Below are 19485 nucleotides of genomic sequence, written 5' to 3' on the forward strand. Positions count from 1 at the left end.
TTTAAATTAATTAAATAAAAAATGAACAGAAAAGAAGCTATACAGAAAAACGTGATACAAATTAACACCAACTCTGCAATACTGCAACAAGATTGTAAAATAAAATGGGGACTTTAAAACATAAACTCTCTGTCATCTAAAGCTGTATTAGTAAATGATCTGATATCAGATAATTAAATTGAATTACTCTGTCTGACTGAAACCTGGCTGTGTCATGAAGAATATGTTAGCCTTAATGAATCCACTCCCCCCAGTCATATTAATACCAATCCTCCACCACAGCGACTTCCTGGTTGATCCAATTGGAAATGCCCAAAACTGCAGTTCTCTGAGTCTCCACTAGGAGTAGTTTGTATGATAGAGCAGTTTCTCATTGACCCCTATGTTAAACAGGCCGTTTCCACAGCATTATTAAACCTATTCAAGGCCTGGTTAAAAAAAACATTCTAGTCTGCATGTTTAGGTCATATCTTCATGTCAAGACTGAGGGGGGGATTATTTTGTACCAGGCTAGTTATTAATAATTAGGGGTGCGGCCTCTTGAGTGACAGCAAACCACTGGCCCTCACTTCTCCTCGGAGGTATACGTCAGCCGGATGGACGTATCTCCCTCCTCCCAACGTCACATACATGCCCTATTTTGGTAAGACGAAATGAGGCGGAGTCAAAGTCTGACAAGATGGCAACTCCTGTAGGTGAGTGCGATTGGATATATTGAATATATTCCTCAAGGCAGTGGTCGAGGAGAAGGCATTGCAGCTATTTATGACTCAGGCCTATTAATCAACCCTAAACCTAAACTCAATTATAATTAATTTAAAAGTCTTGTTCTTAGTCTTTCACATTCAACCTGGAAAACTGTGCAGCAACTTATACTCGTTATAGTGTACAGTGCTCCTGGTCCGTTCTCTGAAATTCTATCTGAATTCTCAGAGAGTTGAGTCCTTAAATCTGATAAAGTAATCATTGTAGGAGATTTTAATAGTCACGTGGACGTTGATAATGATAGACTTAGTATTGCGTTTATCTCTCTATTAGATTCGATTGGTTTTAGTCAGAATGTACATAAACCTACTCACTGTTTTAATCACACCCTCGACCTTGTTTTGGCTGTGTGGAAATCAATGACTTAAAAAACTTTTCCCACAGAATAATATTTTATCAGACCATTTTTTAATAACTTTTTAATTCATATTACAGGACCACTCACCTCTGGGCAAAAGTTTCTACACTAGATGTTTATCTGATAGTGCTGTAACTAAATTTAAGGAGACAATTCTATCTGCATTTAATTTAATGCCTTATCCTAATATTCAAGATTCCTGTACTAACGTTACTTTTTCTGGAATTGATCACCTTGTTGACAGTGTTGCAGGCTCACTACAAACAACACTCGACTCTGTCGCTCCTTTAAAAAATAAGATAATGAAACAGAGGAAGATAGCTCCGTGGTATAACTCACAAACCTGTGAATTAAATCAAGTATCAAGAAAATTGGAAAGTAAATGGCACTCCACTAAATTGGAGGAATCTGGCACAGTTTAGCAAAAAAGTCTAAAAACATATTGGAAGGCCCTGCGTAATGCCAGAGCAGCCTATTACTCATCTTTAACAAAGGAGAATAAGAACAATCCTAGATTTCTTTTCAGCACTTTAGCCAGGCTGACAGAGAGCCACAGCTCTATTGAGCCATTCAATTCAAAAAACTTTATTTGTCCCCGGGGGGCAATTCAGGGCACACAGAGCAGCAAATAACGACAGTGCAACTATACAAAAACATTTTAACCTAACACAAGAATAAAGTGTGAGAGAAGAGTAAGTGTCAGGATGTTAGTGTGTTAGTACAGGTAGAATAAGTTTCAGGATGTTAGTGTGTTAGTACAGGTTAGATACAGAGAACATCGTCGGCATGAGATGTAGAAAGACATGCGTGTATCAGATGTAAGCAGACACGGGTGTATAAGATGTAAACACGCAGTAGACTGTTGAAACAGGTATAAACAGAACTGTAGTGCAGAAAAGATATAAGTGGACAGTGATCGAATTCAGATGAGGTCAGACATGATACATGTGTGTAATGAGCAGACGTAAACAGAACTATAGTGCAGTAATAGTAATATTATAATATAAATATAATATATAACTATAAGCTAAAAAATGAAGTGATAGTGGTGCATGGCAGAAAAACAGCAGTCTAAGTATATGCTAGCTCTGTGTAACGGATGAATACTGAAAAATAAAGTGACCATAGTGCTGTGATGGATACAATATAAGACCTGATAGACAGAATAAAGTGGAGTAGTGCATTAATACCATAATTTAAAAGAACTAACAGAATCAAGTAGACCAGTAAGAACATAGTAACAGAATAAGTCCGGTGTGAACATAATAACAGAATAAATAAGTAAGCGGAGTAGTGCAACAGACCGGAGTAACATTATAAACAGAATAAATAAGTGGCGTAGAGTAACAGACCGGAGTAACATTATAAACAGAATAAATAAGTGGCGTAGAGTAACAGACCGGAGTAACATTTAAACAGAATAAATAAGTGGCGTAGTGCAACAGACCTGTAACATTATAAACAGAGTGAACAGAATAAGTTGAATTGTTGCATCAAACCAGTAGTTCACAGCTTTGAGGACAGGAGTGGAGGAGTGTTTTTGCATCATCGACGCCCCTGCCAGCTTGATAAGCGAATTGGAGCGGGTCCATCTGGGAGTGGGTTTCCCTGATGATGTGTTGTTTTATGATCCTCTCCATGGCCTTCATCACAAGAGAGGTGAGGGCCACCGGCCGGAGGTCATTCAGACATTTGACGGCGCTCTTCTTGGGGATGGGGATAACTGTAGAGTGTTTCCATTGCTGGGGGACTATGCTGCTGTCTTTGGAACAGGGTCTGAAACACGCCCCTAGCTGCTCAGCACAGTGCTTCAGGACGCGGCCGCTGATGTTGTCTGGGCCAGGTGAGCTGTTCTCCCTTGTCTTCCTGAGGGCTTTCACCACGTCCTCTTCACTGAAGGTGAAGGCTGCTGAGTCACTGGGCTTGAGCTTGGACATCGCTTCTTGTGTAGAAAGAGTTAAGGTCGTTGGGGAAAGATCAAGAGCTGCTGCCTGAAACCTGGATGGTTTTTGTGTTGCTGGCAGCAGTGTTCACAGCAGCCATGTTCTTGAGTCCCTGCCAGGCTGAGCGGAGGTTACCCTGCGTGAAGCACTCCTCCACTTTGTTCTTGTACTCCAGCTTGGCAGTTTTTATGGCATGCTTGACCTCTCTGTTGACCTCCTTTTTCTCTGTTTCAGAGCCGGTGAAGAAGACCCTTTTCTTCTTGTTGAGGATCTCCTTGAGCTCTTTGGTGATCCAGGGTTTGTTGTTGGGGTAGATAGTGACGGTTTTGGAGGGGATGATGTTGTCCACACAGAAGGAAATGTACGATGACACAGTGTCCACATGTTCATTAATGTCATCAGAGGGGGCCAGGAGGTTGTCCCAGTCAGTGGATTCAAAGCATCCTTGGAGTGTGATGATGCTTTCGTTGGTCCACTGCTTGATGTTCTTGACAACTTTCTTCACCCTTCTCATGACAGAGATGTAAGCCGGAGCAAGCAGGATGGCATGGTGATCACCAGAGCCCAGAGGGGGGAGGGCGACAGATCTGTATGTGTCGGGTACTGAACCATAGCACTTGTCCAGTGTCTTCTCCTGGCGTGTGTGGCATGTTATATACTGTTGATAACCTTTTAATGATTTGTCCAGGGAGCAGTGGTTGAAATCACCCAAGATGAATTTGGGAGAGTCCGGTGAAATGTGGTCCAGTTTGTTTAAAGAGTCTGTGATGTGTTCAGTGGCTGTGACTGCGTTGGCTCTGGGGTGGATGCAAACCAGGATGTATTCCTATAACTCTCAGTAGTAATGACTGAGGTTCTAGCCAACTATATACCTATATCTAACCTTCCTTTTCTCTCTAAAATCCTTGAGAAATTAGTTTCCAATCAGCTGTGTGACTCTTTACATCATAATGAGTTATTTGAGGACTTCCAGTCAGGATTTAGAATGAATCATAGCACTGAGACAGCACTGATAATTATTACTAACAACCTTCTAATAGCTTCAGACAAAGGACTTGTGTCTGTACTTGTTTTACTAGATCTTAGTGCTGCCTTCGAGTTCCACAGGGTTCTGTCCTTGGACCATGTTACTGAGGGTTGTAATAAAGGACTGTATAATGGTTGTTCGCTGATCCTGATCTCTAGCTTCGCCCCAGGTGTGTCTGCCAAAACACAGATGCTGACAACTCTTCTTAGTTTGACTGTTTAATAAACTCAAGCAACAATACAGAACATGGGCATAGCTTTGTGTGAGTGGTTCAGCCCAAAAAAAGGAAAACATATTATCAGGCCCACATTACATACACAAAACATATATTGTCATGTGCACCTTAACATTTGTAATAAACACACAACTTTCTATAGATTATATGCAGTGTAACTAATTAGTATAAACAGCACACTCACTAGCTTAAATACAGAACAAATACGTAGCTACACATCCACTTCTAGCTGACCAATTAACAATCATGTGATAAAGTAATCATGTGCTGTGAAATTAGCAAGTAGCCCCAAGCTAGGTGGCTATAATTATCAACTTGTGAAAACAAAGGGAAATGAACTAGCCTCCGCTCTCTCTCTCTCTCCTCTCTGCACTTTCTGCCGTCTGGTTATCCTTTCGTTGGTTTGCACCAACGAAAGGATAACCATCCTAGGAGGGTGTGGGTTGATCTGCATCATCTGGTATGGCTGTGAGGACGACCAGGCGGGCGACAGGCCTGGTGTAGACCTTGTCCTTTATCATCACGTCGGCAGATCTTACATGACCGTGTGCAGTAGTGTGCAACTCGATTACGTGCCTGATAGGCCAGAGTACTCTTGGTAGCTGGGGGTCTACCATCATAACTACATTGTCCTCAGCGAGGTTGACTCTGACGAGCTTGCATACCAGGGTGATAGTATCTAGTGAAACTTGACCAGAAATGGTCCGTCAAGATCTGAGAGTGTCTCCATCTGCTTCTGCTTAAGAGCTCAGTAGCTGTATATACTACCGTAGGAAGAGACCCACCTCGCCGCGCCATCAATAAGAGACTTGGGGTCACAGGGTCTGGATCTGCAACACTGGACGATACATAACCCAACGGCTTAAAGTTGAGAAGGCCCTCCACTTCTATCAACACTGTCCTAAGCACCTCCTCAGCCTGTGCCTGAGCCCCCAAGGTTGTGTAGAGTGCCTGTTTGACTGAGCGAATCTCCCTCTCCCACACTCCTCCAAAGTGAGGAGCCGCAGTTGGGTTGAAAAGAAATACTATCTTCTCCTCGGCCAGGCTCTGTTGTAGTTCCGGCGACAGTGCTGCAAATAGCTCCTTCTCTCCCCCTCTAAAGTTCGTTCCTTGATCTGAGAACAGCTCTGCTGGAGTCCCTCGGCGGGCAACGAGCCTCCTCAGAGCAATCAAAAAGTCTGTGTCAATGTTGGTGAGGAGATCTAAGTGCACATCCTGCGTGGTGAGGCACTTGAAGATTATCCCCCACCTCTTTTCGAGCCGACGGCCCACCTTCACTGGGAACGGCCCAAAGCAGTCCATACCTGTGGAGTGGAAGGCTGGCTTGAAGAGGCGAAGGCGAGCGGCTGGTAGGTCAGCCATTTTGGGGACCACAGGTCTGGACTTCCACCGATGGCAATCTGCGCATGTGTGCTGGTGGCGACGGATAGCTTCACACACCCTGAGAATCCACAACGTACGCCGAATTTGGATTGGGTCCAGAAGTATTGGATGCAGGGTAGCGTAGTCCAGCTCCTGTGATCTCCATAACCTCCCACCAACCCGGATGACTTTATCTGACTCGTCGAACTCTGGGGATAAGGCAAGTAAGCGGCTACTAGACCGAACAGGTTTACCAGCTCTCAAGAGGCACAGCTCATCTGGAAAGCTGTACTGTTGGGTTGTTGGATGATGAGGGTCTCTGCTTTCCGGTAATCTGCAGCTATAGGCCTGCCGTGCTGATCTGCCGTGCCGTGACGCTCCTTCACCGTTAGCTCTACAAGCTCCCTCAATGTGCTGCAATTGCTTGCGTCTTGGGTTCGGGGTTCACCGACTGTAGATGTGACTCCACAGAAGGTCAGCTTCCGGAGTTCCGATACTTCTTCCTGAGCAGGGGAGGGTTTCCTGGCCACTCGGAAGGAATAGGACTGTAGCCACATCAACACAGTTATGGAATCAGTCCACAAAGTGATCCTACTGATCTTCAAAGTGAGCTCCTGCTGAATGACTGTGGCTATCTGCGCTCCTACCACTGCTGCACAGAGCTCCAGTCTTGGCATTGACAGGAGACGTTTGGGTGCCACTCTCGATTTTGCCATGAGGAACGCCAGGTAGGTATTGCCCTGATTGTTCCCTGTCCACAAATATGCCACAGCCCCATATGCCTTTTCGGAAGCATCACAGAATATGTGGCACTCACGAGTGACGCTGGCACTGTCCACTGCTTCAGGGGTGTTGCACCTAGGCAGGCTGATGGATGGCAGGACGTGTAATTCCTCTACCCACTTATTCCAGGCATCTAGAAGCTCTTGGGGGAGGAGGGGATCATCCCATTCTCTGTTTTTGTCCCAGAGACGCTGGACCAGAACCTTGGCTCTGGTTGTATAAGGCAAGATGTACCCAAGAGGGTCATACTGGCTTGCCAGAACTGTGTACACGTTCCGCATGGTCGGTACCTCACACTCCACTAGCCGTTGCTTCTACCCAAGGCTGTGTGACTGAAAGCGCCAACTGAGCCCAAGTGTCGATTCAGGGACCTCTGCACTATCTTGGGTGAGCCAGAGCTCCAGGCTATCTGATCGGGCCTCCTTTGGCAGGTGACCAACGACGCTTGGGTTGCCAGTGGGCCGGCGCAGCTCAAAACCAACGGAGGCTAGGAGGGTCCCCAGCCTGTCCGTGAGTTCCCTGGCCTCAACTATCATTGGTAGACTCTGGAGGCAGTTATTCCCATAAAAACATCGCTCCACTGAGGACTGGACACTGTCTCCAGGTTCACTGTGGTCCCAAACATGCTTCTGCAAGGCATAGGTCGCGCAGCACGGACTACAAGTGGTACCGAATGGTAATACCTGCCACTCAAAGACATCTGGGGGGTTGTCTTGTCTGGTGGAATATCCCTTTTATGTCACTGCTGATGGCCACGGGATGCTCTCTGAAATGAAGCATAACCCCCAGGAGTGATGCACCTAGCGTCGGTCCGGGCAGGAGAGACTCGTTGAGGTTCAGGCCTCTAGCCAGCTTTAACCAGCTTCTGTATCTCAGCTTTGTAAGCTGTTGTGCGCTCTGGATCTTTGGCCAATCTCCTCTCTGTGCTCCGAAGGCTTGGCATAACTGCCTCCTCGGTGGCATGGAAGTGTGGCATGTCCCTCTCACGGAGAAGTGGTGTGGCATAGCTCAGTACTCCGTTCACATCTACATGTGTTGTCTTCATTTCCAGTAGCTTGACCGCCTCTTGGTCCTGTCTAGACCGGGTCACTATTTTATCCTTCCTATATGGCAGTGAATCAAGCTGCCACAGCTTCTCAACATTCCAGAGGAGCTCCGTGTTGGCAGGGACGGTGGACGTCAGGAGACACTGCTGTGGCCTTAGTTGTTGCTCCACTAACCGTGCCGGGCCTTGCAGCGTCCAACCCAGTCTAGTCCGGATGGCGACTGGTCCACCCAGGGGACCCAACTTCACTGGCTCAATGGGGGTTATGAGGTGCGGGTGATTTGCACCAATGAGGATGAGTGGTCTGGCATTTTTAAACTGCTGGCGGCAGAGACCTGCTAGGTGCCTGGACCTTTTCTGGAGACTAGCTACAGGATAGGAGTGGTCAGACAATCCCAAGCGAGCATCTGTAAAGGCTCGGTTGATGCAAAATCTCTTCTTGGGCTGTGAGGCGGGAGATACACTGAATGATACAGCCGCCCCCCTGAGGATCTCAACGTCCTGACGGAGGGTTCGAAGAGCAAGATCTTCTGGCGTCCCCTCTAGTCCCAGCTTCTCTGCAGCAGCGAAAGGAGCATTGTGCGCTCAGACCCATCGTCTAGTATGTTAAAAGTGTCCAGGGTGCGCTTACCATTACGCAGAATCACCTTAATCACTTTTAGCAGCACACGGTTGTGGTCCGTTGGTCGATCTAGGTAGAGTACCTGGGTGGATGTGTTTACAAGGCAACTTGTCTCTGTTGATTCTTCCTTAGGCACTCTGCTGTTTACTTCATGGAGTACTTGTAAGTGCTTGCTCTGGCAAAGGCCACAGAGCTTCTTAAGGGTACATTGTGCGGCTTGGTGGGACCTTCCGCAGCGCTAGCCTTTGTTGTTGGACCGTATCCACTCAGTGATCTGGGCTTTGGTGAGCTCCTGGATGGCTGAGCACTGATTGAGGTGATGTGCTTCATTGTCACAGTAAGGACAATATGCCTTTGCTTTAGGCCTCCTCTTATCCGAAGGGGGGGAGGGGACGGTTCCCTGTCCCACTGCATCCTTAGCCCCATGGAAGACAGACGTCATAAGATTTGCATAACGCCCCTCTGACCTCCGTCCCTGGTTTCCTTTCTGCCCTTTGTTAGGTGAATTACCATCAAAGTCTTGACACCATGTCTCATACTGGAGCCAAACTGCAGTCCTGGAGGGTGTATGTAGTTCCTGGACTGCGAAACATACAGCGCTGAAAAACCTCATTTCCAGCAGCAGCTTACTGAGCAGGCGCGCTACATGTGATCCACATTGCAACTCAATCTCACCCGCTGGACCCAGAGTCTTCAGCATACCCACCAGAGACTGAACCCGTAGGGCGAACCTCTCAAAGGCGGCGGTGTCACCCCGACGAACATCAGGTGAGGTCATAACACTGTCTATCCTCTTTAATGCAACCTGGTATGGCTGCCCAAACTTCTCATTCAGGGCGCACTCACACTGTCCCTCCGCACCGGGCCAAAACCAATTTTTCAGCTAAAGCCTTGTGCATTTGAGCAGTGTGAGTGCACCCGCTCCGCACATAACTGCGGACAGCGGGCCGTCCACGGCCCGCCTGAGAGAGGTGGGCTTTTGTAGAGCCTGTTTGCACATGTACGAGTACGAGCGTGCGCACGTGTACGAGCATGAGCGCGAGCACGAGGCCTACGGCGGTTCTGACGTCCTTTATGTGTGCCTGTTCGGACATAGAACAATGGCGGCGAAAGGTTCACGTTGGTGTGATGCGGAGGTGGAGTGTTTACTGCAGATTTGGTTGGATGAAAATATTAAAAAACAGTCGACAAGACGCACAAACACTCTGAAGTCTATGGAAAGATTTGTTAACAAAGCGACACATTGCGATGACGTCGATCAATGCGTGTGACGTGTTACGGCGTGATGACGTATGGACAGCAAGAAGCATTTGCGCGAGGCCCAGGCAGTGTGAGTACAAACGGGCCTGGGGCGCGGGGGGAGAGGGAGGGGGGACAAGTACCCTAAAGCCCGGGGCGCGGTGCGGAAGGACATTGTGAGTGCGCCCTAAGAGCAGCCATGGTGTCTGAATACGGAGTGGGGGAATGAAGGTAGGAATCCGCCACTAAGCACGTCTCTTCCAGCTTCAGTTGATCTGTTAAGATCTGACATTTAAAGAGCTCTGTTGCATCAGCTGACAGACAATTGTATTTGTCGATCAAACCAGAAGAGACCGATCAGTTAGCTAAACTTCAAATGTGCATTAAGGAAATAAAAAGCTGGATGACCTGCACTTTTCTGATGTTAAACTCAGATAAAACTGAAGTTATCGTACTTGGCCCCAAAGGCCTCCGAAACTCAATATCTAAAGATATTGTTACTCTGGATGATGTTGTGTTGTCCTCCAGCACCACAGTAAGGAATCTGGGTGTTATTTTTGATCAGGATATGTCCTTCAATTCTCACATAAAACTAACAAGGACCGCATATGACTGCATATCATGTTATGATTTGGCACTATTAATACAATTTAATTTAATTTAATTGATTATGCAACATAATAATTCCTAAATATTGCTTGTGCTTTTCAGTTCATGTATAACATCCATTTATGTTTACATTCAAACTCAAATGGAGAGTGATCATTCTAATAGGAGCATGAATGTGCTCCGCAAATTTCATAGCAATCTGGCCAAGAACACTTAATTTTATTGTCTCAGTGTAATTTAATAATCCCTAAACATATCTTAAATCCTAAATTTGGGCTCAATTCTGTGGAAATAAGAGATACAGTTATTAGATAGTTATTCTAGTAAGACTTATCTGTTGTGTTGAATTCAGCAGGTTAATTTAAACAAAAGTCCACGTATTCATTTTTGGAAAGTAAATTCTTCATAGCTACATGTTGAACTGTATCCTTGCCTGTAGAATAATTCGGATGACTAAACTGACTGAATTACTTTAGGTTACTGTAGCGATTAATTGAAAGTGTACCGTTTTAACAGGAATTATTGTCTTTAGGACCATAAGCATACATACTATATTTGATCACAGTCTGGTGAACATGGTGTAATTTTGTGTATTTGAAATATTTGTAAATTATTTTTATATTCATAAATTAGAATAGAAAATATATTTATTGTCATTGTGAACTAGCTTATCTCATTTTCTTACATTCATACTTAAATTGAGGATAAAGGAGCAGAGAAAAGGTTTGGAAAACATTGACTAAGGCATCGTAATTCTGACCATTAAAGAGTGGAGTGTATACCAAAAAACAGTTGCTATCCGTGTGTGTGTGTGTGTGTGTGTGTGTGTGTGTGTGAGGGGGGGGGGTAATCTCGGCGGCGCCACTTTAAAAAAACAGTCTCGCGGACCTGTCAATCTAGACGAACCAGACAGACCCTGGCTCTCGGTCCTGCTGTGAGAACCGCAGCGTGGTTGGCCGAAAGCACTAGTCCCTGTGAGACCTGCTCGCCTATTGGCTGCAGCATGTCGAGACATCGACGTGCACGACGTCTCCCCTCTATTGTTATTGTGAAGTGCGCGAGGAGAACAGACAGGATGCACGAGGAAACTGCAGGGCTGATAAAAGGATAAAACAACCGAGAAACATCTAGCTAGCGCAGTACAACATATGAAAAATCCATATTAGCTTATTCCATGACAGGAATTTAGGAGAACGTCAGCCCCGTGAACAAAACACAGGTCTAATACAAAGGATAGCAGCGGTGTACAGCTATCAGCGATCTTTCTGTCCAACTTCTTCTCTCCATACCAGCTGATGTGTAAGTACAAACTCCTCTTTATTATCTCCATCTTTTCTTTATCCTACCCAGTGTTGCGGCCAGGATAACCGAGAATAAGAATGAGTGAGTGTATGTGTGTGTGTGCGTGTTTATGTGTGTCTGTGTGTGTGTGTGTGTGTGTGTGGGGGGGGGGGGGGCACATTAGCTTGCTAAATTGATGCTTACGCTGCTTTTATCTGCAAACCCGCTGTTCCGCTTGCCTCGGTCTTTCAATGATACCGCTCATTGTAATCTACTGTATTCTGCTATATCTTGTTTCCTTCTATTCGCTAAACTTCATGCGGTCAGACCGATTCGTCCTCATACAATAAAGGGTTAGGCATGTTTAACCAGTCTGGGATGTCAGTAAAGTGAATATGGCCTGGACCATGGACCCTGAGATTGGGCTCGGTTCTCCATGTTTTCATTGGAAGTTTTCATTTCAAGTGTGTGGCCCTCCCTCCTTCGGGCCCCAAACAGTTGGCAATAAGAGGATACATGGACGTAAGGTGTGTGTGTGTGTGTGTGTGTGTGTGTGTGTGTGTGTGTGTGTGTGTATGTAGCAACGGTTACCTGCTGTCAACATGTGCTGGATGAGTTATTTAAGTATGGCCCGACCAATAAGGGATTTTTTAAAACCAATTTGACTATTCACCATGACGTCACAACAATAATATACGTTCTTCCGGTGGCAAAAGCCGAAGCGTTCTCTGATGGCTCCACTAGTAACCACGTCATTTGACCAGGTCAAAGCGATCGAGAAAACAGAGTAAATGGCTTGAATTACTGGGTGATCTGCACCGAAGTGCAAGTAGAATTTATTTACACACTTCTAAGAATCAACAAGTGAAATTTCATATGTATATGAACATTTCCATGTCACGTGACCTTGATGCGAGAAAGCAGTAAGAACGTTTGGATGACACTCAGGTGTTGTATTACCCCAAAAATGGAAATGAAGAAGACTTTACGGTTTATTTTGGAGCTGTTAAAGCATGTCATTTTATTGTGAAGGACTGAAGTATGGTCCTTGATGTATTGACAGCATTGATGTTCATGTGGACGACCAGCAGCTCCCAGTGTTTACGGAGAGGAGATTGTGGTGTCTGACTAGCCCGAGAGGAGCACACGGCTAATTCACCGGTGTTAGCGTCCTTTTGACCACTGGTTAACACAAACAGCTGCTGCTCAGTAGTAGAGTGGGTCGTCCTCCCTTTGAAAGATTGGCGGTTCGATCCCCAGCTCCCCCGGTCCACATGTCGAAGTGTCCTTGGGCAAAACACTGAACCCCGAATTGCTCCCCGTGTTGCCCATGGGTGTGTAAATGTGGTGTCCATGGTTAGAATAGATTAGATGATATGTAGATGTCCACTGCTGTCTGTGTGAATGGGTGAATGTGACAAGTGTGAAAGCGCCCTGAGTAGTCAGAAGACTAGAAAGGCGCTATATAAGTAAGTAAGTATAATAAGTATTGATAATTATATTTTATTATTATTATTATATAAGTATATAAGTCCATTTACCATTTACTGTTACAAAGATAAATCAGGCCGTTAAAACGATATTTCGTTACAAAGATAAGAAGTTAGACTTTAGTTTAACTCCATTACATTGACTCTAAACATTACACCATCATTTATATTTGGTTCCAAAGATAAAAAGTTAGACTTTAGTTTAACTCCATTAAATGAACTCTAAACATTACAGCATCATTTATATTTGGTTACAAAGATAAAAAGTTAGACTTTAGTTTAACTCCATTAAATTCACTCTAAACATTATACCATCATTTATATTTGCTTACAAAGATAAGAAGTTTGACTTTAGTTTAACAACATTAAATTAACTCTAAACATTATACCATCATTTATATTTGGTTACAACGATAAGAAGTTAGACTTTAGTTTAACGCCATTAAATTAGCTCTAAACATTACACCATCACCTATCTAAACAGAAAGTTTGACAGAATTTAGCCAAAAACCGTCCGACTGGTGACACAGATCTGTTTTTTGTAAGAAAATGTCTCCACAAACACCATGATGGAGGTTTGGTTTCCAGTCTGCCCCTTTAGAAGTGGCTACTTGCTTTAACCTCCTCACCTACAGATTCCGCTAGATACATTTTGTTTTTTCTGAAGAAAGTCGATAAAACCCTACACCTTTTGCTGTATATCTGGCGGGGCAACCCCAAACACAACATGTTTTCTTCATTGCTTCAACTGCAGATCAACAACAATCCACAAGTATGTAACAGTGTTTACAGTAGCCGGCTGGATCGCTTCAGGTCAGGGGAAGCCTCTTGCCTTCTGCCACCCGGAAGTATTTTTACGCATGTTGTTTACAAATATTCTGAACTGCCTTATACTGATTTTAGATGGAAATTTCACCAATTACCAGTATGTCGGCAGATATATAGTGAACATTTGAAGTGTAATGAAAACAGACCTTTTCTATGTGGACTGGCTCTGCAAAGGTACTCAGAAGACTGTTTTCCTAAACAAATATATTTATTAAAGAATATTTAACATTGTTAAATATTATACAATGTATGACATTGTCCATCAATCATAGTAATGAAAACTGAAAATACTGAATAAATAAAATGAAATAAATAAACTATACCACACTCTGCGGGACAAACTACGTAATTACACAATTTCTAACTCACCCTTAGCATAATTTTCTGTATTATATGTTCTGTATAAATTAATTTTTAGATTGGCGCATATCGGACCACATATACGCTGATCCCAAAATGTCTGTGATAGGCCAATATTGGTCTGGCTCTATTATTATGCTATATTAAATGATCGTGTTTCAGGAGACCCTACTCACCATTAACTGATCTCCCTGTATGTTGGATAGGAATCACAGAGTAACTGACGCTAATACTGTGTAATAATAATAATAATAATAATAAAGCTGCAAGCAGCGATGAACGGGCCCTCGCACCTGGTGCATGTCGGGGGGTATGGGAGGACTATGGCCGGTGCGGTCTTGTGTCTCAGCTTACGTCTGTATGATGGGCGTGGGTCTATAGGCAATCTGATGAAGTTTTTCATATTAGGCTGACTTGCTGTTGCTAACAGGTGGCGCTGTGGCTGTGAGTTAATATTTAGACATTGGTCTGTTCAGTCCGGGGTTCTTGTCTTCAGAAATGCGGTGAAGATAGGACGATGTACGCTAAACAACTTCCTTTTTCATAACCTGCCCCACTTCCTGCGTCCACTGTGTGGCGCTAGAGAGTGCGTACCACACTTGCTTTGCCTTGCTGTACATCAAACCAACAACACACATTGAAAATTTGATGTAAAGCGGATGAAGTTTGTCATATTAGGCGGACTTCCTGTTGCCAACAGGTGGCGTTGTGGCTGTGAGTAGGGATGCGATTAACTGTCGATAAGAAATTACTCGATTAAAATAAATAAATTGCAATTAATTGCGTTTTGAACCCCTAATTCTCCGCCAGTCCACGTAAGGGTACGCTTGACACCAGACGTACTTGACGCACACGCGGGGAACACAAGCAAAGCAGTTCTCTGACGAAAACAGAGTGCAGTATGGAACCACTTTAAGATGTGAGCTCCCGCAGTTTCCTTAACATCAGGCTACAAGTTATAGTCACAGTGTCGCACCTGAAGGACCTGAAACATCCTTGTGTGACGAGTGACAGCAGAAATGTACTAAAGCAAAATAGTTTTCATGTCGGGTCTATGGGAAGAAATCATCAGTGTTTCCCTGCCCCGCGAGTGAGGCAGCAGGTGACACAGACTGATCTCAGTGTAGATACGGTTCATATGTTTAAAACACATAAACAGACTGATCTGATCAGTCAGTGTAGATACAGTTCATATGTTTAAAACATATACAGACTGATCTGATCAGTCAGTGTAGATACAGTTCATATGTTTAAAACATATACAGACTGATCTGATCAGTCAGTGTAGATATGGTTCAGATGTTTAAAACACATAAACAGACTGATCTGATCAGTCAGTGTAGATACAGTTCATATGTTTAAAACATATACAGACTGATCTGATCAGTCAGTGTAGATATGGTTCAGATGTTTAAAACACATAAACAGACTGATCTGATCAGTCAGTGTACATATGGTCCATACAAAACATATCCAGCGGGAGAAACTCAGGTGTGAGTCGACCTACTTAATAAAATGGTAGTCACACCGCTTCTTGTCTCGCTCACTCGTGAAGCAGTGCCCTATGTTGACAGGTGCGGGACGGGGCCCTTTTAGATGGCGAGGCCCCCGCAGTGGACCGGATTCGGGGGTTACTTTACCACCCTAAGTACCGTAGGCTACACTGCGCCAAACACAAGTACTATGCAAAGACACCTGCAGCCCCCCCACAGCTCTCTGCTAAAATCAACCCCCCGGAAAGAAAATACTGAAACTCTAGTGTTAAAATCTTGTTGCGTCTTGTTCTCGTGAACTTAATATCGCGTATCGTCTCGTCACACCCCTTATTCTGAATGTATGGTATATTTTTTAAATATTGTACTGTCAAGACAGTGATAGTGCTGTTGGTTTACCTTCTATGTTGCATCTTCAAAAGATCACAATAAAAATGAGACACTGAGGGCGCCCTCACACTGTCCTTCCGCACCGCGCCCCGGCCCTGGGCCCCGGGCTTTAGGGTACTTGTCCCCCCCTCCCTCTCCCCCCGCTGGCCAACCCGGTTGTACTCACACTGCCTGGGCCTCGCGCAAATGCTTCTTGCCTGTCCATACATCATCGCGCCGTAACACGTCACATGCATTGATCGACGTCATCGCGATGCCTCGCTTTGTTTACAAATCTTTCCATAGACCTCAGAGATTTTGTGTGTCTTGCCCAACTGTTTTTTAATATTTTCATCCGACCAAATCTGCAGTAAACACTCCACCTCCGCATCACACCAACGTGAACCTTTCGCCGCCATTGTTGTTGTTAAATGTCCACTCATGGTCCGTCTTTTTTTTTCTATGTCCGAACAGGCGCACATAAAATGACGTGAGAGCCGCCGTAGGCGTCGCGCTCGTGCTCATACACGTGCGCACGCTCGTGCTCTTACATGTGCAAACACGCTTTACAAAAGCCCACCTCTCCCAAACGGTCCCTGGACGGCCAGCTGGCCGCAGCTAGGCGCGGAGCGGTTGCACTTACACTGGTCAAAAGAGCTAGGCTTTACCCGTAAAACCTGTTTTGGCTTGGTGCGGAAGGACAGTGTGCCAGTGTGAGCGCGCCCTGAATTTGAAACTGCACATTGTAATTTCAGCATCTATTATTGATTTACAGTGCGTTCCCCTAAAATTTCTGGTTGCGCCCCTAAAACTTTCAGTTGGGGGCCACAGTGCTCCTTGTGAAAAAAGTTAGTCTGGAGCCCTGATTGTATTATTCTATTCAGGAATGATTTTTTTGTTTTATGCTGACGGCTTCTGACTCAGGAACGGGTGAGTGATAATATATTTTCTGATTTCTGTAATCTATTTTGGAGCTGTCAAGTTAACGTGAGGATTGATTTTTTAGAAATGATAAGATTTGGTGTTCTTGTCTTTTTGAAACGGGTCCCGAATATGATCCACGGCCGTCATATGACTCCATCTGGCTGCTAGCCTGCAACTAGCTTGCTAGGTTGTGTTTTTAGAATATTGTTGTTGTTGTGGTTGTTGTTGTTGTAGCCTATGCAAGACCGTTCTCGAGGGCAAATCACTAAACGGCCTGTGCATTGCCTGATCCTGTGGGGTGTACTACGAAGCTCGATTAGTGGGTTAGCGAGGTATGTTGCGCTCAAAGCCTGGGTCAGCTGTGACAGCAAAGCTGCTCTCTTTTAGTGTCGCTCTATCACCATGGTAACTTATGCTTTCAAGTTGGACCTTATGTTGGCAATGCTACACAAAGAAGTCGTGCCTGAGTCTAAGTAACACAACGACTAATTGCGGAAACGAACCAAAAAGGCCCCAGAGCTTTTGGCAGTAGTATTAGAAGATAATTTATTATCAGACGGGGAGTTTGCCTTACTTTATGACATAAATCGATCCAGCAATTTATATATGCCCTACACTGCATATCCTCAGTTTAATTTGGGAGAAATGGATGACGACAAGTGCAGAGTAGAGTTTCGGGTGAAAAAGGCAGACATATCACTGCTTGTGGAGGCTCTTGGTATACCTGACTGCGAGCAAAGAAGTGTGGTGGCTGGCACAGAGGCGCTCTGCATGCTGCTGAAGAAGCTTACGTACCTGTGGCGTTACAGCGACAAGCAGTTTGGGAATTGACGGGTGCCAGTATTGTGCAGGGCAATAAACTGCGTACTTGATTTCATTTATAATGTACACCACCACAGGATCACAGAGTGGGACAATAATATATTGAATCCAGCTGCTCTGCCGACAAGTGCCGAGTAGAGTTTCGGGTGAAAAAGGCAGACATATCACTGCTTGTGGAGGCTCTTGGTATACCTGACTGTAGGGCTGCAGCTATCGATTCTTTTTGTAATCGATTAATCTAGCACTTTATCGATCAATTAATCGATGAATCAGATAAAAAAAAAATGCGAAAATGATGTGGCTGTAAAATGATCAAGCATTTCTAATAAAAAAACAAACAGGTATTCATTCCAACTCCAAAATTTGGCTCCAAAACTAAGCCCATTTATTAAGTGCCAGTGAGAATTTAATTATAGAATACAGTTCAATCAACTTGGATAAAACATGGATAACATTTAATACAAACTTAAATAGTAAAGGCCATTTGGCCTTGTTTGCTTAATACAACATTATCAAGCCAAACAGGTACACACTGTGTATGATTTATAAAAATAAATGTAAATAAAACAATTATAAATAAAATAAATAAATTATAAATAAGACTTGTTCAGCTGTGATCTCAAAACAAACATGAAAATGTACCTAGATGAGGTAGAGAGAGAGAGGTAGAGAGGTAGAGAGAGGTAGAGAGAGGTAGAGAGAGGTAGAGAGAGAGAGAGAGAGAGAGAGAGAGAGAGAGAGAGAGAGAGAGAGAGAGAGAGAGGCATGGACAGCCGAGCCTCCCTCATGATTGCGCAATCACTCGTGCAGAGGGCTTGTGCTTGTTCCCATTTCTGTGTATGTTTCCAATATGATGGTTGAGGACACTTTTATGTAATAAAAGCATACTTCTTCTTTTCCATGGTGTTCAGTAATGTATTTTACGTGTGTGTGTAATATTTACATCTTAATGATATAAAACATAAATCCACCTGGAAAATGCTTCCTTGAGGCAGGCAGTACCTCTGCCTCAAGGCAGGCGGCGATAGTGAGCAGCCTAATAGCCAGCAGGTCACGGTGAACTCTGACCTGTGTGCAAAAAGTAAACACAAGAAGTGTGCTGTGCGACGCTGTAGAGCTTAGCGACAAGCTGTCATTTCTCACCCTAAAAATGGAGGATTTGATTTCTAAACTAAGACATTTTTCAAAGCTGGACTTTCAGTCAAAGCAAGAAGTCATTTACAAGTAAAGGTAAGATATACTGCAATATACAGTGGCTCTGGTGTTTAAGAATGGTTTTCAGCATCCTATTCGCTCCTATTCTCTCATCCTATCCTATTGGCATCCTACTGTATGTTTGTAAATCTGACTTGTGAGTCAGTGCCTCCCCAACCCTCACTGCACGTCACTGATTCATAGATAATCATTCTTCCGCCAAGAAATATATTTCCATATGAATGGTTGACATGCAACAACGAGACGCAGCCACTCTAACTTTTGAGCTAGTTGTGCTAGCGCATTACTATATAACGAAATGCGGTCAATGTGTGTGTTTATCGTGCTATATATCATGGCATCTAACGCGATTCAGTCAATCACAATCAAGGACCGAAACTATCCGTTTTAGAATAGCTAGGCTACTTAACATCAAAGCTAAACATCATATCTAGTCAAACCGCATCACGACATCGCTACAAATACAGTATGCTATTAAAATCAGCGAACATCAGTGTAAAAGCTTAGGCTACATTACCTTGTTTCAGCGACTGTTGGTCACTTTGTTCTCTCCCTCTTTCAATATATAATGATCCCAAACTTTAGATACTCTCTGTTGTTTACGGACATTCTGAGTCTGACTTTCCGCCATCGCGCCAACCAGAGTCTTCTCCGGCGCCAACTAAGTATGAATGTATGACCGTGTATGACGCGCTGGAGTGCTCCCTGAAAAACG

The 19485-nt window shown here is 44.3% G+C and overlaps 1 protein-coding gene across 1 annotated transcript in view; it reads left to right on the plus strand.

Annotated features, from left to right (window-relative positions):
* Positions 1 to 11158: 11158 nt before the first annotated feature.
* smad10a (SMAD family member 10a) overlaps positions 11159 to 19485 on the plus strand; it is a 61896-nt gene continuing 53569 nt past the window's right edge. The window contains exon 1 of the mRNA XM_083926294.1: positions 11159 to 11287. Within this exon, the coding sequence (XP_083782420.1) occupies positions 11284 to 11287 (4 nt within the window). The 5' untranslated portion in view covers positions 11159 to 11283. The remainder of the gene's footprint in view (positions 11288 to 19485) is intronic.

Source organism: Echiichthys vipera (genome assembly GCF_963691815.1).
Source record: "Echiichthys vipera genome assembly, chromosome: 13".
NCBI classification, from domain to species: domain Eukaryota; kingdom Metazoa; phylum Chordata; class Actinopteri; order Perciformes; family Trachinidae; genus Echiichthys; species Echiichthys vipera.